General features: G+C 35.5%; 2 protein-coding genes across 3 annotated transcripts in view; one reads left to right on the forward strand and one right to left on the reverse strand.

Moving 5' to 3' along the window:
- Positions 1–26,534, forward strand: part of LOC140158581 (translocon-associated protein subunit beta-like) — a 468,516-nt gene that overhangs the window by 434,619 nt on the left and 7,363 nt on the right. The gene's annotated exons all lie outside the window — the stretch shown is intronic.
- Positions 9,149–26,470, reverse strand: LOC140158578 (uncharacterized). Of its 2 annotated transcripts, none has more exons than XM_072181715.1 (11): positions 26,264–26,470; positions 22,994–23,828; positions 19,688–19,918; positions 18,529–18,657; positions 17,838–18,091; positions 16,268–16,560; positions 15,042–15,347; positions 14,218–14,547; positions 12,983–13,047; positions 10,924–11,185; positions 9,149–9,738 (listed from the first exon to the last, which is right to left on the reverse strand). In XM_072181715.1, exons 2-11 carry the CDS (start codon positions 23,694–23,696, stop codon positions 9,579–9,581), a joined length of 2,733 nt encoding a protein of 910 aa, XP_072037816.1. In that variant the 5' UTR covers positions 23,697–23,828; positions 26,264–26,470; the 3' UTR covers positions 9,149–9,578. The 2 variants fall into 2 exon arrangements, with proteins under 2 accessions (XP_072037816.1, XP_072037817.1); XM_072181716.1 differs by having other exon boundaries at positions 9,636–9,734; positions 10,920–11,185.

Genomic DNA, 26,534 nt, shown 5'->3' on the forward strand with positions numbered 1-26,534 from the left:
GTATATTAATTTCTTATTTTTACTCAAGGCACTACTAGTAGAAGGAAAATAATAAGTGGCATCAATTAAATTGCCAGCATTTTGAAAATACATAAAAAAATGCATCTTTCGGTAACTCGTGCTACGCCATATTTAGTGTTATGAAAACGCAATGAAAGAAAAAAAAAAAAATAGTGGGGGATTATTTAAAATGTGTTGGATGTTTCTTGAAGACCATATTTCAGAGATATAAAATGTATCAAATTTAAAAGAAAAGTGCCCATGTTTAATAAAATAGGCCCACTTGGAAAATATCTAAGTTGAACAGGAGTTTTTCACTTAAAATACACTCTCCAAAGAAACTTTAGAAAAAAAAAAAACCAAAATGTTAGAAAATGCCGAAAAAAGTTTATAACTTGAACCTTACATCTGTTTGGAATAATATAAAAGTTAAAAGAAATATATATTGGCAATTTCATTTTTTTTAGTCATGTCCACTTTTGCTTGGAATTGCCCATGTATACATGGAAGGGAGAGCGTGGCGCAATGGTTAGGGTACTTGCCTTTAGTGCATGAGGTCCCGGGTTCGATTCCCGGCGGTGGCAATTTACTGGGATATTGACTTGATATATGACGTAACGCGAGTCAAAAATCCGTGGACTACTCCTATCCGGTTTTCCACGGTGTACCTCCCGCAGAGACCGACTATAGCGGAGTACCTCTAGAGGTACTTCATAAAAAAATGCGTGATGATCTGTTGCCAGATTTAATGCTATTTTCTCAATTTAGCTTTATTGTATGCTTTTATTAGGATATATTAGGGATTTTGTTCTTTCTTTCTTTCTTTTATTATTATTTTTCAAATATATGTTAATAGTATAATAAATTAATAATAGAAAATAGTAAACAAGTAAATAGGCCTACAAAATACATAAACAAGTTCAGAAATAAGCGAGTAAAATTAATGAAGTAAATAACTGACTAAATAAATTTATATTTATATTTATTTGGGTCTCATCATGCACACAGTTGGTTTTAAGGCACCTGAAAAAATCACCAAAGCCCTGTATAATTCATTGATCAGGAGTGATCTTGAATTTGGTAGCTGCCTTTGGCAGGGTTCGGTTTTTGCCGGCAAAAACCTGTTTTTGCCGTTGCCGGTGGCAAAAACTGGCAAAAACCTGTTTTTGCCAGTTTTTGCCTGGTTTAAACCGGCAAAATGGCAAAAACTGGCAAAACTCAAATATAGTCACTCAAATGTTAAAAATAACACAGAAAGCTCATAAACAGCAGCACACAACTTTTAATGAATCATTCAACATAATTTTTGTCTCATCAAGTCCTTAAAATGAAAAAGTTTTCAATCTGATATATGCCACATTTCGGATAAATGCACTTGAGCAATGAAAACGCATGCCTTTAATTTCTTAATATGTTACTTATATTTATAAAATCTGGCCTTGTTACACTCAGGAAATGATTTTTGTTACTTAATAATTTGTTTTGAGATGAAAAAACTGAACTATAAATCATTTTTTTAGTTTTTGCCATTTTTGCCGGCAAAAACTGTTTTTGCCAAGCGGTTAAAACCACGGTTTTTTCCACCTGCGGCAAAAACCTGCGAACCCTGGCCTTTGGAGTGGTACATCCAGACACAATATTCAGTGTCTCGAAAGTGTTCAAAGGCGAGCTACCAAGTTCATCATGCACTATCCTGATCTGGATTATCGGGAGCGGTTGTGCCATCTGGGTATGTTACCCCTCACGCTTCGTAGAGAGCAACTTGATATTTGTTTATTTTACAAGTCCTTGTCTGACAATTACGATCTGGATGTCTACAAGTATGTCAAGTTTTACAAGTCAGAGATTGGACAAGACCGTCCCAACACAAGATCAACATGTGACACATTGCGCCTTAGGATCCCCTTCTGCAAAACGGAAGCTTTTAAGTCCAGTTTTTTTAACCGCATTGTGCCAATTTGGAATCAGCTTCCTCTTAGTGTTAGGTCCTCTTCATCTTTTTCTGTTTTTAAAAGCAATGTGGTTAATTTTTTGCATTCTCATTTTGAGTTAAATTTTCGGCCAGCTGACATTTGTACGTGGGTTTCCGTATGCAGCTGTGCTATTTGTATGGTGTCTTAATTAAATTTTTGATCTTGAGGTGGGATGGTCTTAGAGGTGATATGCACCTGTTCATCCCAATCCTCTACACTGGTATCTCTCCTACATGTGCTGGATCCGTGGTGCGTTTTATTCACATGTATATATATATGACTTTTATACTTTTACTTTGTGCAATACAGGGTGATTTAAAATGAACTGTACCCAAATTAAAAAAATTAAAATAAAATACTTACCGACATTTAAATAATTTGTGTTTGTAAGCTGTAACAGGAGAGTATGTTTCCTATTATTGGTAAAAAAAATCATGTCTTTACCTCAAATGGTTTTGAAGGAAAGTACATTTTTATAAAACACACCAATTTTGTTACTGCGGTAGAGAACACGGATAAACTTAGTTCCGTGTGTTGGTCTAAAAATGGGATGATAAATTGAAAATGCGATATCTTCTGACTAAAATTACTTATTATCAAAATTCAAAATTTCTACTACAGAACACTTATCACTGCTTTCTATGGTAGTTTTCTGATATGTACAATCTCCGCGAATATATATAAAAAAAATTAGTACAGTTGGGTACAGTTCATTTTAAATCACCCTGTATATTTATCCATCTTTTATCTAATTTTGTTATTTGATATTGTAACCAGTGTATGAAGCCAAATAAATAAATAATAAATAAATAAATGAATAAACAAGTAAATAAAATAATATGTAGGCCTAATTAAATTAACAAGTAAAAACTACACAAGAAAGTAAATAAGTAAACATGTGTATTAGGCCTAAATAAAACAAAATGAATAGTACTCGTAGGCCTAGGCCTATGTAAAATAATCAATAATAGAATGCTAATAATTATCATTAACTTGGTTGTTCTTTAGCTTTTTTATTTGATTACCTGTTTACTTACATGTTTTTTCATTTGTTTGAGTAGGCCTGCATTTGTATGTTTTTAAGCATTTTTCTTTGCATATTATACTTGAATGATTGGTCATTTTATATCTAATATTTATTTTAGGACCCCACTTTTATTCATTTATTTTTTACGCTTTTATTAAATTTATTATTAGTTTTATATTTATTATTTATTTACGTGTATTATATTTTACTTATTTACTTTTTAATTGTTTAGTAACTTATTTAAATATTTACTTTTTAATAAATAAGTGACCAATCATTCAAGTATAATAAGCAAAGAAAAAATGTTTAAAAAACAAACAAAATACGGCCTACTCAAACAAACGAAAAAACACATGTCAAACAGGTAAGTCAAATTAAAAGATGAATAACAACCAAGTAAAAAAATATGAAAACTGTGAATAACATCAATGAAAGATGAAAGACTAGTAGGCCTAAGGCCTAGCCAAACGAATCAAAACCAAACTGTATTGCAAGAAGGTGTATTATAGGCCTAGGCCCACGCCTTGCAACAGTAAAGTAATGCGGTGCAAAATGTTAGGAAAACAGCGTAAGAACAAGAAATTGAAGAAGTATAAATTATGAGTAAATTTTAACTGTGCAGGTTGGTCAAACTAATATAAATACACTGATACCCAATATGTAACCATTTGTCACGCACTAAAATGAAGAGCAGGCCTAATGTGTGAAAACGGGAGAACATTTTTTTTATATTTCAGTGATTGGATTTACCCAATTTTCCAAACATTGTAGTACTAAAAGAGTATAACTTGATTAATACACGATATAAATTAAAGAACTTAAAATTGATCACTATTTTTGGGAGTTAATGAATTTTGGGACACCCTGTGACATATTATGAAATACAAACAATGTATACTGCGCCAATAAAGTATCCTCACACTTGGAAAAATAATCACAATTTCAAAACTGACCAATATTGGGGTAAATTTGTTTTTTTAATAGATGCACTATCTAATCCTGCACATTATGACACCACATTGAATCCAATGCGACTTCAAAGACGAAGGTCCAGTTTTAAAAGTGACAAACTGGCCTATTCAAAACTCCACAGACAAGACATCTGGTTTGAGAGAGGTGAATGGCTAATTTATGCGTTTGGCTTTAAAACGAACAAAAGAAAACTGAAACAAAAGAACTGACAAATAAAATGAATGAAAAGTACAGAGAAGTAAAAACTGAAATAAAAACTGCTTTAAATAACGCTTCATTGAATAAACCGTGTTGTCTCTTTGTTGCGCCTGTTGGAATCTTTTTGCCCCATGTATAGGCCAGTTTGTCACTTTTAAAACTGGACCTCCGTCTATTCAAATGTTTCTAACTTTACTTCTTGAGGTCACATTGGATTCAATGTGGTGTCATAATGTGCAGGATTAAATCTATTAAAAAAACAAATTTACCCCAATATTGTTCAGTTTTGAAATTTTGATTATTTTTCCAAGTGTAAGGATACTTTATTGGCGCAGTATATATTGTCTTCAAGTACCTTGACATGATCTTATTCTTAACAATACAATTATGATAAAACACAGCATACACAAGTTTATTCCAGTATCCATGTAAAGTGATCACAATGAATATGTGTACTTTATTTAATTTCTCACATATCTAATATTACTACATGGCAAATGTTACAGCTCATCAGTGCTACATATAATCATAAAGTTTCAGGCACATTAATTATAGAGCATTATTGTTTTCATTCTTATGATTATTTCAAAACCTCAAATAAATAACATCAATTTAGCATACTCTTATGCAACATAATGCTTACAAAGATTAAAATACTATTGCCGTATGTACTAAGTACTTCCCACACCCCATCCTGGGGAAAGGATGGGCCATTAATTGTTTTTAATTTATTACTTTTAAGTACATTCTTCAACCCAAACGGATCCATGTAGGTATTACATGCACCACTATCCCTGTTTCTCTACCATCCACGACTCCCAGCTTGAAACCGAAAATTACAAAAAACCTAAAAAGCCAGTAAGTTCCTTGCATACACAATTCTATTTGGTAACTTTATGTAAGAACTTTGGATAAATCTTTCACAATATATCAAACCTAATACTTAAAACGATGCTTCACAGGATCCTTACATTTCCTATATATGTACAGGTATGTATGTAAACAATTAAAACAACAAATCAATAACATTCCTCATTACAAATTAAGCACCTTCCTTTCATTTTTGTAAATGGGGAAAGAAAAGGAAATGGTTAAGGGCTTGGATAGCAATGTTTGCACAGTATTTTTTGTGGGACATGAGAGCACATTGGACATATCGAATTGCATTCTGAATACAAAGGATTTAAAAAAATAATAATAAAGGGTATGTAGCTGGGAGGAAAAGCCAACAATCAATTGAAAATTTAGAATTTTTGCATTAAAGATACATTTTTTCCCCAAAAGACCTAAAAAATTTAGGTGGTCTTTTTAGGAACAAAATGTGTATCTTCAATACAAAAGGTCAAAATTTTCAAATGATCGTCAGCTTTTCCTCCCAGCTACATACACTTTAGGTACATAATGTACATATCAGTAGGTTTATAAATTTTACTTCAGGACTGTGAAATATGAAAAATAAAAAAATATAAATTTTTAATAATTTGCCATGAAATGTCTTTTATATCGCCAATTAAAAAAAACAACTTGATATCAAAAGGACATTCTTCGTATCAGAATGCAATTTGATATGTCTGATGTGCTCTCATGTCCCACAAAAAATACTGTGCAGTCATTGTTATCCAATCCCTTAAGTTGCACAATGACACTAATAGGTTTTGTATATGGAGTATACTTCCTACACAAATCCATCCCTGGTAGCTATGGCAATACTTTGGAACAACAACACAGCAGTACAAATGAAGGTAAGCTACAGACAGCACAATATACTAAGGTACCAGTTATTGTCACCCCTGTATATCCTAAACACATAATTGGAACCAGCAGCCAATAGCTGCATCATTTAGCTCGGATTTAAAACCTCACTTGTTGTAATTGGTCAAGAATATAAAATCCCAAGGAAGATACAAATGTTGCAGTTTGTTCCATTGCATGCTCTATTAATTTGGTGTACACAAAGAGATCCAGCATGTGTTCCATTGATTATAAAGTGCAATTTTAGATTACGTTCTTTCCTTGGGTTTTAGATCACTGTTCCTTTAATTCTAGTTTTATCATCATAATGAATTACTGGAAACTTAAAATCAAAAGATATATTTTTATAATTGCAAAAGGGGACAAGAACCAGAAAATTAATTTCATTTACAACCTTGTATGGTCACTAAATGATCATAGATTATATGTGGAATGAGTATGGAAATATATATTGTGGTGCATAACTATTTCAAATTGTTAGTGTTCTTGTATCGTATAAATGCATTGAAATGCATTGATATATGAAGACTAACAATTTAAAATTAACACAAGTGCAAGGCATACATGAAAGAGGAAACTTAACACAACTCATAAAAGGGTTTTTCTAAAGTCAAGTTCCCAAAAGACTGCAAATTTGGTGGGATGGTGTAAATTGATGAAATTGATGCATTTTTTAGTGAGAAAAGTATGTTACAAATACTGTTGCCATGACAATGGTGGCCATTTTGTTTTGTCAAAGGAAACTTGTGCGCAGGATTTCTTGGTAACAAATTGGCAGATTTTGATAGTTTTTTCTTTTGCCTCATTTCATATAAACCTAACAGCTAATGAGCTATTTAAAAAAATAACCAGTTTAACTACAAATTTGTCAAAAATGCCTCCTAAAAAGAAATTAAAACCCTAAAATGAGTAAGGGACATTGTAAGTGTCCCTTCAGACAGTTCTACTACTAGCTTTTAACACTTGAATTACCTTTTTAATATTGATTACAGTATTTATTTTATAATTATGTATTCACTCATTTCCATTTTCAACAACACATCTTGTGTCACTGAATAGATTCATCAGGTTTGTTGGTAAACATTACAAATGATTTTATTTGTACAACAACATGTAACTCACTATTGACGGTTTTGCCTATCATGGTCGGTAGGCATCATCAGAATGATGGTTGGACTCACTTCCTTAGTCATGTGTAAGGATCTACAACCATCATTCTGATGATGCCTACCGACCATGATAGGCGAAACTGTCAATAGTAAGTTACATTTTGGTTTTGTACAAATGAAATCATTTATTAAGACATATCTTGTGCATATAACATCTGTAAAAAATGTTTGACAGAACAGGGTTGCACAATAAGGGGTTGTCATTTTCATCAAAAAGGGGAATCAAATATTTGGAGTCATCACTTTTTTACCAAAAAATAGGGGGGGGGGGTCAAACGATGGAGCACATCATTGATGTCTGTCCCATCTACAAGGCTCTATGGCACCTCTGGACTTCAAGAGCTTGATGAAGACACCATCAGCTGGCTATATACTGCAGTGTGCAGAGGGACCAACTTGTCTAGCTATGATGTACCTGATGGACCTTACACACAAGAAGGGGAAGAATGGGGTCATAAAATTTTCAAAGAGCTTGTAACTAAAATAATATCATTTACATATTGGCCAAAATTGCAGTTTACAATCAACATTTTCTCATGGCTCATGCTATACACTGTACACATTCTTTCCAAGTAAACTTCAGGAACAAGTTTTGAATAATTGGGGTGTGGAGGGGTGGGTTGGGGTGTGTGTGTGTGTGGGGGGGGTCATAACAATTTTTACCAAAGATAAAGGGTTATTAAAAATGACTCTGATGGTCACCAACATATCAGGAACCTTCTCTTTGGAAGAAAATGACAACTCCCCATTTTGACAATATGTGTAGTATACAAATACTACATGGTATTTTCAGGGAATTAGGGAAACTATTTTTCACAAGGTACTGGCTACACCAATTCATAACATTTAATAAGACTCCTAAAAAAGCTGAAGTCATGTAACCCTATTCTGCAATACATTCAAGAAGCATATTGCATGAATGCATGTGACTGGATAAAAAGTGTAAAATGTAAAATGTGTATTTCAGCTATATTCCTCGAGCTATTATTTGGCACATATAACATCAGAAATCACAGGATTGTGAAGCAGCATCTGATGCAATTTCAATCGTATGAAACAAATTCTGCATCATATAACCTGTTTCCTTTGTAGAAGTCAATATTTCTACTATAAAACATGTTATGGACACTATATACAGATCAGCTGACACACCTTTTTTGTGTAAAAGGTGTTGAATGGGGACATGTGTATGAATGTTATATTATGTTTTGCACATTATGTACTAACAAGTTAGAAAATTTAAATTTATTGTCTTGGACCAAGTCCCCGTTGTACCAGTGAAATTCATATTTAGCGTGTATGTATCTTTATATGCAATTTGGAGTAAAATACTCAAAATAGTTTAAAATGCCCTATACCCCCTCTGTAGCACTCTTTGATAAATCAGTGATTTTACCCCGTTTGTGGACATCTGTACATCCTATCAGATAACCTTAATTTGACAATCCAAATACATGTATAGTACTAACGGAAGTTAAAGTTCTATTTAGACCAAACGAAAGCCAACGGTTTGATGACCACCCCTTTTACAAACATCTACATAGCTGGCTAAAAGGAGCATGGTACTTTGGACCATTTGGGCCCGTTTAATTTTCTAAAATAATATATAAATAAAAAATAATTCCAAGCGATCGTAATACCAATGATTGGTAGAGTGCTCAACCATTTGGGAGCATTATAATAATTACAAACAAGGAACAAAATTACATTGCAGTTTTACAGAACTATTTCGGGAGGTCTTGTTTTCACTCTTCAGAAACCAAATGTAGAGTGTCAAAATGTTATGCGTAGGCCTATTAATTTTAAATATAATAAATAAATTTATGCCCTCGTAAAGCATGCAAAGTTGCTTTACCTTACTCATATATACGCGCGCAAATTATATGCGTAAGGTAATTAAGCTTACTTTATGCGGGCATAAATTTATGCGTGGTAGCACCCAGTCGCTGCGCCGTTTCTGAACTCACAATAGGCCTACGCATAACATTTTGAAACTCCACATTTAGTTTCTGAAGAATAGGGTCTTGTTTCAAGACCTCACGAAACCTCTGTAAAACTGCAATGTAATTATGTGCCTTGTTTGTAATTATTAGATAAATACATACATACATACATAAATAAATAATAAAATTAGCAAAAAACTGCAAGTCCCTCTGAAGACACTGCTTAGTAATAAACTTAGTCATTTTCACAAAATCTAACAAACTTTACTAATTTGACCTTACATGGACCCTGGTGACCTTTAGAAACACCATTGCTGATCATTTTCATCAAGTTTCATGAAAATACACAAACCTACACAGAACAGGAACACACTATCACAGCATTCCATTATGGTTGAAGCTAGGGGATCAAAATAATTTCCAAATGCGGGTAAAGATTGGAAAGTATGGTTGAATAGATGGACATTCCTTGAGCTGAAAAATTGTTCTTAGCTATGGGCAAATAAGATTGCCATGATGGCTTGTTGGCTACCAACACTGACACCTACATGACAGCACACACTGCGGATGTAAGCTTTTCTTTCCTCCAGTTGGTGTCCTTTTGCTCTCTGTCTTCAGGTTCCTTAGAATGACTGTGTGATAAGTTTCTGACATATCGTCTTCTCTCCTGCTCAGCTTGTGCTAATTCAAACAACCCTGCCTCTCTGGAAGAAAAATTACATAGGGATTCAGTCACTAGTATGATTTCAAGTTTCAATATGTTAAGTGTACATGTCTGTCATCATGCATCATTTGTGATGCGATCAAGCAAAATCAGTCGGAACTCGGCAATAAAAAAATTTCAGTTTCTTATAGATTAGTAAAAAGCATTAACAAGGCACGATTTTGCAGAAAACCCCATTAAAATTGAACAACCAGTTCCAAAGATATAAGCAATTAAAGAGTTTCTAAAACAATAAGAAACAAAAGGACATTTTTCATTTGTTTGGCTATATCTCAAAATCAATATTTCCGAGTTCCGACTGATTTTGCTTGATCGCATCACATTTTCATCAATGCCAATAAAAGCTCTTTGCTCATGAATTATTTTGAAGCCTGATGTTGATATTAATTTTTCCTTATAATATGAAAGCGATTTGTCTATATGCTTTTTTCTTACTTTCTACCTACCAATTAATGCTGCTAAGGGTTTTCCAGAGTCGTATCAACTGGAGCAGGGGGCAAGAGTTCCCCCTTGGTTCAAAATACCGGGACAAAATTGACCTAATGTTGTAATGCGCACCTTCATTTGGGACGGGCATGTGCCCTGGGCGCCACCCTTAGGGGCGCCGAATTGACCAATTCAGCATCGACTGTGTCGGTGCGTTTGTGCCTATTTCAGCACAACACCATTTGAAATATCAATTTAAGACAGATGTTCAACTTAATTATAACCAAAATTAATTAGTGGTAGGCTCTTTGTGCAATTTTTCTCGCGCTCCGCACGCAAATGTTTCAAAAGTCGGGGGGGGGGGCATCATTATGTATCCTTAGCCCTGGGCACCACAAGCCCTAGCTATGCCACTGATTTTATTTACCCAATTTTTTCTGAAAAATAGCCAGATTTTCCCTAACTGTAGCTAAAATTGTGAAAATTTGCCAAACATTCTAGCAATTTACATTAAATTTGGTCAACATAATTTGACTGTAGCAATGGGTACACATTTCTTGACAAATTGATATATGGGTGGGTCCACTTCCAAATTTTCAGCGGCACATCCCTACTGAAACCAAACTTGAGGACCCACCACCAGCATCAGACTCACAGCTTCACCTTTCTAATTACATGTACAATTCAATCATCAATTTGTTTTGCCACAAACAACATCTATTGCACAAAAAATACCTACCTGTGAGCTACTGAATACTGGGTCATAATTGGTGAAGGAGGGTATTGTTCACGCTCGTTAGGAGTTGACGATGATGACTCATCAGAATCGGAACCCTTCCTTCGTACAGATCTCTTAGGTCTCTCAGAGGTAGGCGGGGTTGGTGGAGCCATTGGTGGTGTGTCTGGTTTCCTTGTTGGCATAGTACCAGGAAGCTTATAAGAGCTGCGAGTGCTGTTGAGTGTTTCATACAATGTGTCCTCATGAGATGGGTCGATCATATCTGAGTTTTGTGAGAACAATCAGAACATGGTCATGAATTATGAAATGTTAATTCAAAGAGATTACATTTTGATTTGCTGATTGTTATACATATATTCAAAACACATAATGAGTTTTTTATCTCACCAATCACATCTATTATTATGATTCTTACATAAAAGAAAACTACGCAAAATTAAGTTTTTTGAAACATACTTAAAATAACTCAAACAAAGTAATAAAAAACAGTAGATGCTTAAGTTGTGAGAACACAGCTGGATATCCTTAACATTTTAACCCATTATCCATGTAAGTCCTTTGACTTTGATATATGCATGTGTCAGGCTGTTTAAACATTAATCTGGAGTTATTTGCCTTTCTTTACTTTCCACTATTTAATAAAGTAATTTACACAGAAGTAAAACAACAATGTCCAATAAATCCAGGTAAGCTAGTTTTCAGAATTTATTCCAACAGTTACAAACTTAATAATGACTCTGTTCTCAAAGATTCTACAAAATGGAGAGGAATTAAAACTAGACTTAGCTGTGTTGTGACCCCTAATGACATTTTACCCCAAAATATATGAAAATGCCGATAGACATTGGCTAATGTCAATGCATGGGTGCACGTGGAACCATTTTGCTATGTTACTTGTGGCAGAAGGGACATTTTGAAGGTTTTTCGTCTCAGACCGGAAGTGACCCCTTAATGACATTTGACCCCAAATAAAAAAATACCACATATGAATTGGGTAACCACAATTCATGTGTGCACATACCGTTAATGTCCTATGTTTTTCTTAGCATATAAAAATTTTTGAAGGTATTTCGTTTTTATACCGGAAGTGACCCCTTAATGACCTTTGACCCCAAATCTGTGAGGACCCCATAAACACTGGATAATAACAATGCATGTGTGCAAGTGGTGTCACTGTCCTACGTAATTTGTGGGAGAAGAAGCATGTTAAAGGTATTTCGTTCTATACCGGAAGTGGCCCCTTAATGACCTTTGACCCTAAATTAAAAAATACCATATATACACAGGGTAACTGCAATTTATGTGTGAACATACCGTTACTGTCCTATGTTTTTCTTAGCAAATAAAAATTTTTGAAGGTTTTTCGTTTTATACCGGAAGTGACCCCTTAATGACCTTTGACCCCAAATCTGTGAGGACCCCATAGACACTGGATAATAACAATGCATGTGTGCAAGTGGTGTCACGGTCCCACGTAATCTGTGAGAGAAGAAGCATTTTGAGTTGAAATCACGTTTTTGACCCCTATGACCCCTCGTGACCTTTGACCCCACGAGTTTCATATGACATGTAGGGGCATGGTCAATGATTGTTGTGACCAAGTTAGGTCAAAATCGGTGTAAGCATGTAAGTGAGCATTTTGAGTCCTGCTGGTATGTAGCTGTTATCATTGTTACTCATGCATTTAAATTAACAAAATGAATGAATCACGCTTTGAACGGGCACTTAGGATAGTCGACTGGGGCTCAACCCGGGTGTGTTTAACCAGTTCAACCGGTTAATATTTTAATTTGCAACTTATAACAATGCACCAAATTTCAAATACTGGAATAAATCTTTGTCACTTCATAGATTTGGTATCAACTTTGAGCTGACAAAAATCTGCACACGTCCAATGACCCATATCAATCAAATTGCCATTACATGCTCAGATTCAGATTTATGACAGGTCAAAAGAATGGGGACTTTTTTTTTATATGGGGTTTAGCTAATGACTTGATGGTTTTTTGAATATGTTGCTAACATAATACTCCTATATGGGATGACCACACATACTCACTTTGTGATCGTATTGTAGAATACAATGGTTCATCTTCCAATGGCTTGCAATATGTTGCATTCAAACTGAAAACAAATAATAAAATTATTGCAATTTTATTTTAAAATGGTTGTAATTATTAGCACTGTGTGCATGGAACATTATAATACAAATGACATATTTGTATTGTTTCATTATTACCAACAGAACAGATTCATTAAGTTTGAGTAACTTGTGTGTGTAAATCACCTTGATTTGTTTCAGCATAGGTGATAAATAAATTGATATTATTCTTATTGATATTAAATTTATTTTTACAGCTTGTTAGTTGCAAACCATACTCTACATTGCATACCTAGCAATACTGCTATGATACGGCTATGAACACAAAGCATTACTTGACCTAGGTCATGAAATGAATGACCTATAATCATTAGAACTATTTGTGTTTAGTGATCAATTACTAATGCATGTGTGGTCCCATTGTGATACCTGATGTTTCCTATCTCATATTCAGGCCCACCACCAAAATATTCTTATTTCAAATAAATTAATGAGTACATTGCTCTATCCAGTTTGGAATGTAAGAAGCACAAATCAGTGTCACTGTGGCCCATAGGGCAATACCGTAAAACCCCGTCTACAAGCATATATAGCGTTTTTTATAAAAGCTTAATTAATTCGAAGCAAGCGTTAATATACCAATACTATAGATCAGTCTTAAAATAATACTTGTTTGTGTATGCTTGGATCCGTAATTTATTTGCTCAAACTCCATAATGGCGACTGGATTAATGTAGCTTTCATTAGAAGCACAATATATGCTTGTAGACGGGGTTTTACGGTATATGATTTCTGAGGTGGTAATCACCAATCCACCATGTGTTTGTTTATCAGTAGCCTGAAGTGACTTTGCAGGAAAAGCCTGAAAAAGTGCACAAATTAGGGCTAAAAATAAATAAAAGTGCAGAGTAACAAAAAGTTGGAAATCAGGCAATTGCCTAAAAGCTGGCGTCCCTGGTTCATACCACCTAAATGAAACATAATATCTCAGGTCTAACATATCACCAAGGTTATGAGAAAAGCTTTCATATATGAAGACCTGTGCCAGATATCAATATCTGCCTTTTGATATGGGTAAAGTAGGGTGATGAGGCAGTCACACATCTAAAAGCAAACATTCTTGTATAAAATACCTCGGAATCTCTAAATGGGTATTTTTAAACTATACTTATGGTGAGCTACTAATAACTTACTTTTCATCTGATTCAGATTCTGCTGATGAATTTCCTGCTTCATCAGAAGACTCAGTTACACTAACATCCTCCTCATTCCATTCATCCTCAGATGATGACAACACCTCTGAGTCACTTCCAGAAATAGACTGCTCACTCTCACTTCCATCCTCCTCTTCCTGCCTTCCATCTTGAGACTGTGTGAGAAACACATCTTCATCTTCACTACTGACACCACCCAGTGATGATGTCTGGTATTCAAGAGTTGTATATTCTGCTGCTGATGTGTTTGGGAGTGAGCTACCTGTTTCATCCACTATTTCAATGGTGTCTGATGGAACAGGTGTGGAGCTGTTAGGAATAAAAGAGGAATGTGGACAAATCAGTCACTGATGTATTATGTAGTATAAATATTATAGGTTATTCATAAGAAAGTATAAGAAATTCCATCAATCACAGTCAAAATACATTGAAGTTATTCTGGATCTGGAACATCAAAGGAACTTTTTCAGTGGATGTCAATTCATATTGTCAAATGATATCCAGAGCTAGGAGCCTTCCTGCACGGTGTGAACGTTTTCTAAGCAAAATTCAGTGATGAAAACAAGCAGTGACATAATTTCCTGAAACTGCTTTAACATTTCATGAAAATATTTCATTTCATGAAAGTATTTCCCTATACTTTGTACAGGTAAGATTCAAGCAAAATTTCCTGAAGATTTACATCCCTGAAAATTATCAAAATTTCAGAAAATCAAACTGGGTACATGTAATCCTCCTTTAATTTTATATTGAAATATTATTGCTAATTACATGTATAAAAGCATTCAAAAATATACACTAACCTTTTTTCATGGTCACTGGTATACTCTAAACCATCTATCAAGTTTTCTGGTCTTTCTTGATTTTCTGACTTGGGTCTTCGCCCTTTAATCTTAGCTTTAGCTTGTTTGGCTAGCTTCTTGAGTCCTTTTTTCTTCTTCTGCTGCTTGGCAGCCTCCTCTTGAGCTACTTTAGCATTAGCTTCTCTTAGCTCTTTAGCTGTTTGGGAGTCTATTAGGGATAGATCAGTAGCACTACTGTAACTGTCAACACCACTGGTAACTGGGACTCCGTACGAGTCTGCACGGCGGCGACCAACATGTTTCCTCCTGTGTGAGTAAATATGAAAAACAATTAACATAGAAATATTTCAATTTTGGTACAACAGGTGTTGAACAAATATATACCTCATGCAACTTGAAATCAAATCAGACACTATATTCAAAATTGTGATTTCTTCCATTTGACATTACATACCATTCAATGTTAAGTATGCAGAATATCAGCAGATATATATGTGACATGATCTGGTCCACTCAGACCAATGTAGGAAATTATTGCCATTACTAACTTTCTCAGTATCAGCTTATTCATGTTGAATCCCTAAGTCCCTGGTATACTTGGTTGCAATGTTATGAACATTTTATAAATCCATTTTTTCAATTGTTTTTTGCTCCTAATATGCAATTTCATTATTGATGACTGTGGTGTGATTCAATTAGATTGGGTCACTTATATTAAAATACAATGTATATACGAGACATCTAGACATTTAATCCAAAAAAGAACGTTGATTAATATTAATATTGTCAATATTATTGACATGGAGATGAAGTGACATTTTAATTTGCAATTAAAGGATTTATCTAGCATTTTCAAATGCAGTCCACATCCTTTTGTATCTCAAGTCCATTAAGGCATGGAATAACTAGCTACTCTAAAGTCTTAAACTCGAGAATATTGCTTTCTGTATATGTTATGAAGTTTTTTTTAAATAACAGAACTATAGTATTTGCCAAGCTAGGTTATCAGCTGTGTACGACTACTCTTCCTTATTATAGTATGAAAAAACTAGGTCACGTCTAAGTCATATGATGCTACTCACTCCGCAGCTTGATCAGCGAATGAGGTGCCAATCTCATGATGTGATTCAGAACCCCACTTCCATGTTTACATTGTAAACAGAGGAAAGTCAACAGACCACTGAAGTCTCTTGCCAAAAACTATAGTTAGAAAACAAAATGCATACCTCCTTGTGGTTCCAGGAGATCGTGGTGCAACAAGATGGTTCCCATTCACAGATTTATGTACAGCAATTGAAGACATCTTCTTGGGTGATTCCAAAATGGGGCTTGGCCTTGGTATTACCTTACCATAGGTCAAAGGTCGCATATTTTGTTGTGAGGAAAAGAATGAAGATTCTGAGTCACTGCTATGTATCAGGTCTTTAGCATCCAGAGTTGGCAAGTTGGGGACATCTTGACCTTCAAAGGTCATGCTTTGCTGAAGAGATGAGCTCATTGATTCCAATACCATTTTTTCCTGCAGTACGATAAATTGAGGAAATTAACATGTTAGTTTGGGACATATATAAAAAATAAAACAATCAATAAGAACAACAACAAAACTACAAACCAACAATTCTTCAGTAGGAAGGGGGACCTACTGTAATTCTATTTGGGGGACCTACTGTAATTCTATTTGTAGTCCATTTCTTCCGTCAGTAGATAAGGAACAATATACTTTTCATATCATTTTGAAAACTGCAGCTCATTTACCTGCAGCTCATTTTACAATATTCTATGGAATGTGTCAAATTTTGATTCTGATGAGGGGGGATGGCACAAACACCTATGCCCATAAAACACTGTGCTACTGTGCTTACACATGCAACATGTACCCTACTGGAGACAGTTGAAGCTTCAACACTGTTGAATCAACAGCTGAAATTACAGGTTGTTGGCGATGTTGGGAACAAATATTATTTTGTAATATCAAGAAACAAACAGGTATGCTAGGAAGCTAATTGCAATCTCAAGTACCTCATCCATTAAGAAAAGTACAGACCTGATGTGATTGCCCTGGTGATAAAATAACTTTATTAACAAAACTGTTTTCTGGCTGCAAATAATATAGCCTTTTGCAGTGTTTTGTATTTGACATGTGATCATTTAGCTGATAACTTTAGAGGCAACTTTGGAATAGGGGTTGCTTCCCCCAACCAGAATTATTTCCTTATATACATATTGGTTCATCTCAAGTTTGGTAGTCACTGACGAGTGATGGAGGCCCCGAGATGGAGGCACACATTTTTCGGGCGCAGTATCGAGTCACAGAGCGTACACACAGCATTTTCTATAAAAGTCTTGCTTATGAACCTAATAATATGTGGTAATATTTGACTTTGTGAAGTTGTCTGAGGGCATCTCTGTAATGATGTATTGCTCCAATCTAATAATATGTGACATGATCAAGGGGAATGAGTCACATGTCTGCAATTTTCAATTAGAAGCTTACAAATGCTACATTTTGATGCAAACCCCATCAAAATCGGACATTTGGTTACTGAGTTATGAGCAACTTATCAATGGCTGAAAACATTATAAAACAAAAGAATTTGAACACTGTTTTTGCCAATATCTCAAAAACAATATTAGCGACATCCGACTCATTCCCCTTTATCATGTCACATATGTGGTAATATTATTTAGTTTTGTCAACCTAGTTTGACACTCTCTCTCTCTGTGAACAATTTATTTATTCATACAAATAAAAAAAGTCTAACACAACATATCATCTGATAACTCATCAAATCTTACCAGCTCCGGATTGATTATGACAGGTTTCCTAGATTTATATGATGCCATTCTCACCATACCAGCTCTCTGAACCTGTAAAGCCATCACTAATTTCTCCATCACATGATTCTCCAAGCTCATTGTTTCCTCGCTGCGATTTTTGTGGAGTTGTCTGAGGGCGTCTTTGTAATGACGTATTGCCCCATCCAGGTTGCGACGATCATAGCTGAGATCTCCCAAACCAATCATGACCTTCCACTGCCACTGAACTTGGCCTGTGGGATGTGAAAACACAATTTTGAATTTGATGTTCTTTCAATAATGACAATTACTGATTTTTATTGGCAATTGTTGCATCCTTTGCCATGATTACATTTTGACTACATGTAGGTAGGCACATTTATTGTAAGCCTTTAAATTACTCTATATTTACTAATCAATCTTCATATTGCTGGGCTCATATGCTACGAATTATAAAGGATCATTGCATCAAATTGTTTTGACACAACTTCAAGTTTACAAGTTATTTTTCATAACTTTGTATCTCTGTGTATTTTAATATGTAAAGAGGGTACCAGTGGAAAGCAGTGCTTTGTCACTGATCTGGGCTACCCTCTATAAAGATGCTGTTAAATAAAAAAATTATACAAAAAAATAATGCCTGATTCATGTTCACTTTTGCATGGATCCTGAAACTTTAGACTTGAATTACCTGAATCTTCAAATATTTGAGATGCAACATGGTATGTCCTCTCTGCATCTGAATGCTGTCCCAAGTTTCTGTAAGCTTCAGCCAGATGATAAAAACACCAGCCTCTCTCACTGCTATTACCTAATTCACCTGATATAATAAAATGGACAAATTAAACATTAGTTCAACAAATTAATGTGTGGTGCAAATTAAAAATCATATATCTAGAACATACATGCAGGGTTAACATATGATGATTGCAAGGACTTCACTTGTAACACTTGATTATTCAGTTTTGAACTCAACTTGCAATATTATACAACCATGTATTTTAAACAAAATTAATTATGTTTAAAATATTTAAAAACATTTTAAACATATGACTGCCCTCTTAATATGCCTGGCATGTGAAAAATGCTGAATATTGAGGATTGAAGGGGAATGAAAGTTTGCATAATGCGTTGTTAGTGATGCTTTAGTGTACACAATAAAAAATAGTCCAGGGGTGTCTATTCTTCCAGAAGATCTAAATTATTCCCTCACCCTTCCGCGGTGTGTCGCATCCTTCCTTAGTTTCTTCCCCATCTGGAATCCAACAAAAATGGACCCAAAAGGCTACCTACACATACTTTTTCTTGTTCCCTCCCTTCCCTGACTGAATATAGTATTTGTCAGATCCAGGAACTTTTTATGCAATTGTTAGGCTGTGAGTTAATTGATCTATCCTGTCTTCCCTACAAACATCAAATTCTTCCTTAGATGGTACATGTAGATTGTTCAGTCTAGTCTGGACACTGAACCATTGCATCAAAGGACTAATGGTTTAAAGGGAAGACAGACTCAGACAGGTTGCTCAAAAGCTAGAAAAAATTAAAAAGAAAGGAAAAGAAAAAAACCCATGGGATTATGGGTAGCTAGTGGGGGAACAAGTTAGTAGTAGTAATAAATTAAATAGTATAAATAATATTTACTAGTGAAAAATATTTTTGATTTGCAACCCCTTCCCCTACTTTTTTGAAAAAAATTGGGTCAACAATTTAGTGAAATTGAGACACAGAAATATGGCTGGTCTCTGTTTGAAGATCAGCAACATAAAAATCAGAAAAGCATAAAATCTAAAGGTCAAAATGACACTTAAAATACATGTATATAAAACAAGAATAATCAACTCTGTTCTTACCATGTAAAGAAGCAGCTTCTTTATGTAGCTGTACAGCACGTGAATACTGCTGTATGATGTTGCAGGTTAATCCATAGTTCTCTAGGATTCTGGCTTCATGGATACCAGCACTGGGGATGTTGGATGACCGCATGTTTATTAAGGCTGCCTCATACCATCTTGTTGCACTCTCATGAGCGTTGAGTTTGCTATACAGGATGCCAAGATCATGGAAGCATCTCGCTTTCTTACCTATAGGAATCAAAATAACAAAGTAAGTGTAAGATGAATATTATTGTATTTCATATTTTCTGTCAAGCCTCTGATTTCAAATACATATAGGTTTGTGTGCATCCTTTCTTATGAACTACAGAGAGTAATATTTCCCATGTTATGTAATTGATTTGTTGTGAGATATATAATGTATGTTTAACTTTTCTTATTTCTCACAAACTTGAAATTGCTTACCGAGAGGAAGCTTTCATCCAGTATTCTCTTGGATAAACATAATAAATGTTTATCTCCTTCATTGTTTCTCTATTCCTGCATGCTATATTGTACACATGCATGGTTTGAGCAATCTCCTTGAACCTGGTTCATCTGCATGCATGTATGCTTGTCACATTGCATCAGCAAAACCAAGTTGTTGTCAAGTCTCCAAACAAGGCGGTTCTCGAACCACGAGTCTCGCCTGCTTTTGTGACCGCCTGCTTTTGCGATAACTGTTGGTAGAGAGGTAAATGAATTTGGCGGTTATCGGCTGGGCACGATTATCTGGCCGATGGTAACTGTACCCACCAAGTTTCATGCCCATGCAACAGTTTTTACTAATATGACCTCAGATGACCCTGGTGGCCCTGAAATGACCTAAAATTTTGGCTCTAAATGTTGACTGTACCTCTCGTGCTAAGTTTCATGCCCATACGACAGTTTTTACTAATTTGACCTCAGATGACCCCTGGTGGCCTCGAAATGACCTTCCAAAAATTTGGCTTTAAATGTTGACTGTACCCATCAAGTTTCATGCCCATACTGAGTTTTTACTAATTTGTCCTCAGATGACCCCTGGTGACTCGAAATTACCTTCCAAATATTTGGCTTTAAATGTTGACTGTACCCACCAAGTTCCATGTCCATCCAACAGTTTTTACTAATTTGACCTCAGATGACCCCGAAATGACCTTCCAAAAATTTGCCTTGAAATGTTGACTGTACCCACCAAGTTTCATGTCCATACGACAGTTTTACTAATTTGACCTCAGATGACCCCTGGTGACCCCAAAATGACCTTCCAAAATTTGGCTTTAAATGTTGACTGTACCCACCAAGTTTCATGTCCATACGACAGTTTTACTAATTTGACCTCAAATGACCCTGGTGACCCCAAAATGACCTTCCAAAATTTGGCTTTAAATGATGACTGTACCCACCAAGTTTCATGCCCATACGAGTTTTTAATAACTTGACCTCAGATGACCCCTGAGTGACCTCGGATGACCCCGTAATGACCTTCCAAAATTTGGCAAAACCAAAGAACTATTTCATCAAAGTAATAAATCAAAACAGAAAGATGCTTCCTTTACGAGTTATCACTCATTGAAAGTGCTACTTTGCTATACTTTACATGGAAAGCGACTATCTTAAAGTCGTCATATTTCCTTAATTACATGACCGATCAAGCTGTTATTGGGATATGTGATGCACAGTTGAAATTTAATTGTTAAAAGATTTGGTGACCTCAGTTGACCTTTGACCTTGTATGTGACCTTTGACCTCACGAAATTGGAAAAAGTATGTTGCGCTGAAAAATCAAATTTGGCAATACCAAAGAACTATTTCATCAAATAAATCAAAACAGAAAGATGCTTCCTTTACGAGTTATCACTCATTGAAAGTGCTACTTTGCTATACTTTACAAAGAAAGCGACTATCTTAAAGTCGTCATATTTCCTTAATTACATGACCGATCAAGCTGTTATTGGGATATGTGATGCACAGTTGAAATTTAATTATTAAAAGATTTGGTGACCTCAGTTGACCTTTGACCTTGTATGTGACCTTTGACCTCATGAAAATCTAATCAGGTCGAAAGTACCTCTGGCCACGCAACTCCCCACCAAGTTACGTTACTGTACCCCATAACGGATCTCCAGATAATCTGTTCACAAGGTATTTTGCTTATTACGCATATATTATGCAAATTAGGTACTTAATTACCATATTTTACGCTCAAAATCTAATCAGGTCGAGAACCTCTGGCCCGCTTACTCCTCACCAAGTTACGTCACTGTACCCCATACGGATCTCCAGATAAGCTGTTCACAAGGGTTTTTGCTTGATACGCATCAAATACGCATAAATTATGCAAATTAGGTACTTAATTAGCATATTTTGCGCTGAAAATCTAATCAGGTCGAGAACATCTGGCCACGCTTACTCCCCACCAAGTTACGTCACTGTACCCCATACGGATCTCCAGATAAGCTGTTCACAAGGTTTTTTTTTGCTTGATACGCATCAAACACGCATAAATTATGCAAATTAGGTACTTAATTAGCATATTTTGCGCTGAAAATCTAATCAGGTCGAGAACATCTGGCCACGCTTACTCCCCACCAAGTTACGTCACTGTACCCCACACGGATCTCCAGATAATCTGTTCACAAGGTATTTTGCTTATTACGCATAAATTATGCAAATTAGGTACTTAATTACCATATTTTGCGCTCAAAATCTAATCAGGTCGACACCCTCTGGTCATGCTACCCCCTATAAAGTTTCATCATCATAGCACTTACGGTTCTCAAGATAACGCGTTCACAAGCTTTTTCCGAACACACACACGCACACACCCCCACCCCCACACACGCACCCCCACACCCCCACACGGACACACACACACCATAGTGATTACTAAGTCTCTCCCTGAACATTCAGGCGAGACAATAATGGAGGTATGTTGAAATGGGCTATTCCAGATGAAATCCACCTCCCATGCAGGGACAGTGAATTTCAAATGATATTTAATACCTGAATGTGTTGCTTCATTTGAAATCTACACTCCCTGTGTGGAATGCAGAACTGGTATTGCTCATCAAAGCCATTTCACCTGATGAGTTTTAGATTAGCAATTCTACATTCTGTATTGAAATATATGTTGTTGTCTAGCAAAAGGAGTCATGGGCATTAAAATTACTGTGCAAATTGAAGGAATTTCCAGCAAAATACAGTACACCTTTATTTAGACTTAGCTGAAAATCAGTTTTCCTCAACAAATGTCTTCCTTTATGAGAAGTATATCATCACCATGCATGCAGGTGTTCTTACCTATATCTGAGCTGCTGGCATACTCTGCATTGACATGTAATTTCTCACACACAGCATCACATACTTTGGCAACCTGAAGCCCTGCCTCTTCCCTTTGATGGATCACAAGACTTTCACCTAATTTCAGCAGCATTTTAGTCTGAGCAAACAAATCCCCCACTTCCTCAAAAGCTCTTGAACTTTCTTCAAAGCATTTGGCTGCAGTCTGGAGTTGCTGCTTCCTCAGATACTGCTCTCCAAGCTGATGGTAACCTTCTGCAAAACCTCTCATATCTTTGCATGCTATGAAAAGCTCAATGGCATAATTCAAATGTCTTATAGATTGACTTAAATTCTCCAATACACTATAGCCAAGTCCCAGATTGTAGTGCACATCAGCAAGAATACTTTTATTTTTTGATTTCTTTCCATTTTTAGAGTGTTTTTGTGGTAAAGCATTTTTCAGATATCTTATCGCCTCTTCAGCATCTCCCTTTGCAATCAATGCTGCACCAAGATTACAAGCACAAGATTGCAATGCTACTTTGTCGTTAAGACTTTCAGCAAGTTCATAGGCTTTTGTGTACTTTTTGATGCTATGACGGAGACGTTTCTGACTCATTAACTCACTACCTTCTCTAGTCAAAGTTTCTACTGCACTCAGGTCATCAGAATAGCTACTCATTGATAAATGTGTGTCACCACCATCAGAGGCCATCATCATGTTTGTGAATGGTTTTTATCAGCAACCTACACATATGTATAAAAAGACAATGTACGGTACTTCTTGAGGAGGCTTAATGGTTTCTACTTCTTTCCACTTTCATTTCCTGGTTTCATTTGCATCTGTGTAAACCTGTAAAGATTAGATTTAAAATAAGAAAGGTTAAATCATGATGATGATAAGACCAAACTTATCGAACAAAGTGGGGTCATAGCTAGCAGAATTTGAGTAACAGGTGGCACTTTACAGAAGTTGCTTGATTTAGCAAGATTTCAACAAAAGTGGACACTTAAATGATAAATTTGGTAAAATACACATGTTTTTTCTCTATAAGCATTAAAATGAACCTTTTGTGGTGGACTCCATACATTTTACATGTGTAGGCCGATTAAAGTAGGATGGTCCAATTGCATCACACAAAATGTTCACCTTGGTTGAATGGCCTTGACCTGTGCTCCCTGTCTATGAAGTTTCATGCTGGTATTTCAATCCATTTTGATTTAAGAGTGACGAAAAAACAGGTCAGGGCTATTCTCAGCGCCTTTTCAAGTTTTAACCGGGGAATCGGTCAGTCAAGCTGTCAAGCATTTTTTTGCAGATGATCCAATCACCAAAATCTGTGAAAAATTGCAATATTTTCATCCACTTTGCTCACATTGTTTTCCTGAAAAAAGTAATCCAGTAAATGCAGCTGGTTTTGAGAGAAATTGATGATGAAAAATAAAGTAAAACAGTAGGCCTATCAATCATCGGAACCATAATGAACCAAGTCAACCAGCAAAAGATAAAGTTGCGGGATACAGAATTACAGATGGATTATCAAAATAACTTTTGCAGAACTATAAACATCAACAGGGTATGGGATAAGCAAAAATTGCAAAAAATGTTAATGCTGATATAGCATCGAAAGATGTAGTTACCTGGTACAGTTCTTGCCATACATGCGAAAAACAGAAAATGTACCGTAATATAAATGTTGGGTTAATTTGGGTAGGCCTATAAAGTTTTATTACAGTTGGCAAAACAAATTTGGGGTCCACAATTCATGAATTAAAACAATAGTCGCCAAAAAAATAATCCATGTCAGCGGAACGATTTGGACGAACAACAATATCTTTAATACCGTACTCCAAGCAATTTCTAAAAGTTGACAGCTTGAACAATTCATACTGACCAAAATCTAAACATATGGTAATTGGTAACATTTTAAAACATTTTTGAAGTCTAAAATTGCTTCCTATTTTTGTTTTTGCTAGGTAATGGGGTAGAGGGCCATATATTTTGTGCAAGTATTAATACCATGATAGTGCATACTGCATAAGATAAAAAAAAAAAGTTATTATAATGAAAAAAAATTATATAGAAAATACAGTTTTTGTTTTGTTCTTCAGATTTGAAAAAAAAAACCAGCCTGTCATGCAGGGTCTTAGCTAGAAATTCAGGTTTGCCCGTCATTTGAATAAATTTGCCTGTCCCAATTTGACCTTTAAAACATTTACCAGACTTCTACAGCCCATTGCCATTGGGGGTTCAAAGAGTTCAAATATGTCCTGCCATAGCCTTGTTTTGCAAACCTGGTCTACTAAAAAGGTCAACAGACTTTCAAAACACCTACAATTATAATGTAGCATCTGTCAAAGGCATTAATTTTGCCCGCCCCAGGAGCAAACTCCCGTCTAAAATGTAGGTATCCCAGGCAAACCTTAGTTAACACATTTACTAGTCAGCGAAATTCGCCGAGACCGGGCGCAAACACAATGCATATTTACATAGAAATTTGATTTTTTTTCGAGAATAGGTTGGTGAAGGAAACCTACATAAATATGTTTTCTATACTTCACTTGACCCAAATATATGATTTTTATGGTGATAATCAAGTCAGCACATGGAATTTTAGAGGATTTTGATAGCAGTTCCATTAAAAAAAGCTGCTATCGCCATGCGATTAAGATCTAGAAACACCCCTAAAAGCCGTTTTGGGGAATTTTGCAAGCAGAATCTTTTTGATGAAAGTCAATCTTTGACAAGATGTAACTTTGTTACGGAAAGTGCTATGACAAAAATGTTTTCAGTTTTGGCTTTCTTTACTCAAGGGCTTTAATTTGATATGTAAAATGATGCAGTTTGATGGCAAATTTGAATTCACCTAGGATACCTATAAAATGACGGCCAGACGGGTGGCTAGCTAAGACACTGCTGTCATGTCCATGAATTGCTATTGCAATATCACTGACTATTTAATATTATGACCATGTGTCATGAAGTGGGGTTCCTTTGTTTGTTGCGTGTTGTCAGTGTCATCACCGGCGTGTCCAGGATCTTTTCCTGCGGGGGGCTAAGCCCCTTTTTCAGATTTATGCGGGGGCTTTATGGCTAAAATCGCCAAAAAACGGCTGATTTTACATGATTTTTAACAAAGTGCGGGGGGCTTCAGCACCCAAAGCTCCCCCTGGACACGCTACTGGTCATACATACATTTTACAATCATGACAATGCATGAATGAGTGTCAACAGATTGCAGAATGTCATTGAAAAGTCATGAAACTTGAAAGTCATGAAAAGTATACCTTGTTTGATGCGTTTTCTTTCCAAATAATTTGCTGTTCTTCACTCTTCAGCTGGTGCTTAGTTATATCATTCATTCAATAACATACGTTTCATTCTGTAATGCTTTTTATGTGACCTACATTTATATCGATAAATATAGGGAGTTGTCATTTACCATTCGCTGCATGTAGCTCATCACATCATCATCCATTCACCTGTTGCCTGGATGTCGGTAAACATTGGTGAAATAATCTAGAAACATCGTATCAATCTCACATCTTAATTTTTAAT

This window comes from Amphiura filiformis, chromosome 8 (genome assembly GCF_039555335.1).
Source record: "Amphiura filiformis chromosome 8, Afil_fr2py, whole genome shotgun sequence".
In the NCBI taxonomy this organism is placed as follows: Eukaryota; Metazoa; Echinodermata; class Ophiuroidea; order Amphilepidida; family Amphiuridae; genus Amphiura; species Amphiura filiformis.

What these genes read in the sequence shown, in the direction of transcription:
- LOC140158578 (XM_072181715.1), bottom strand. Translation starts at nt 23,696, where the DNA reads ATGATGATGGCCTCTGATGGTGGTGACACACATTTATCAATGAGTAGC. An exon ending in TCATAATCAATCCGGAGCTG is followed by an intron (nt 16,561 to 17,837) that starts GTAAGATTTGAT and finishes ATCGTACTGCAG; the next exon opens with GAAAAAATGGTATTGGAATC. An exon ending in CAGTATTCAGTAGCTCACAG is followed by an intron (nt 9,739 to 10,923) that starts GTAGGTATTTTT and finishes TTTTTCTTCCAG; the next exon opens with AGAGGCAGGGTTGTTTGAAT.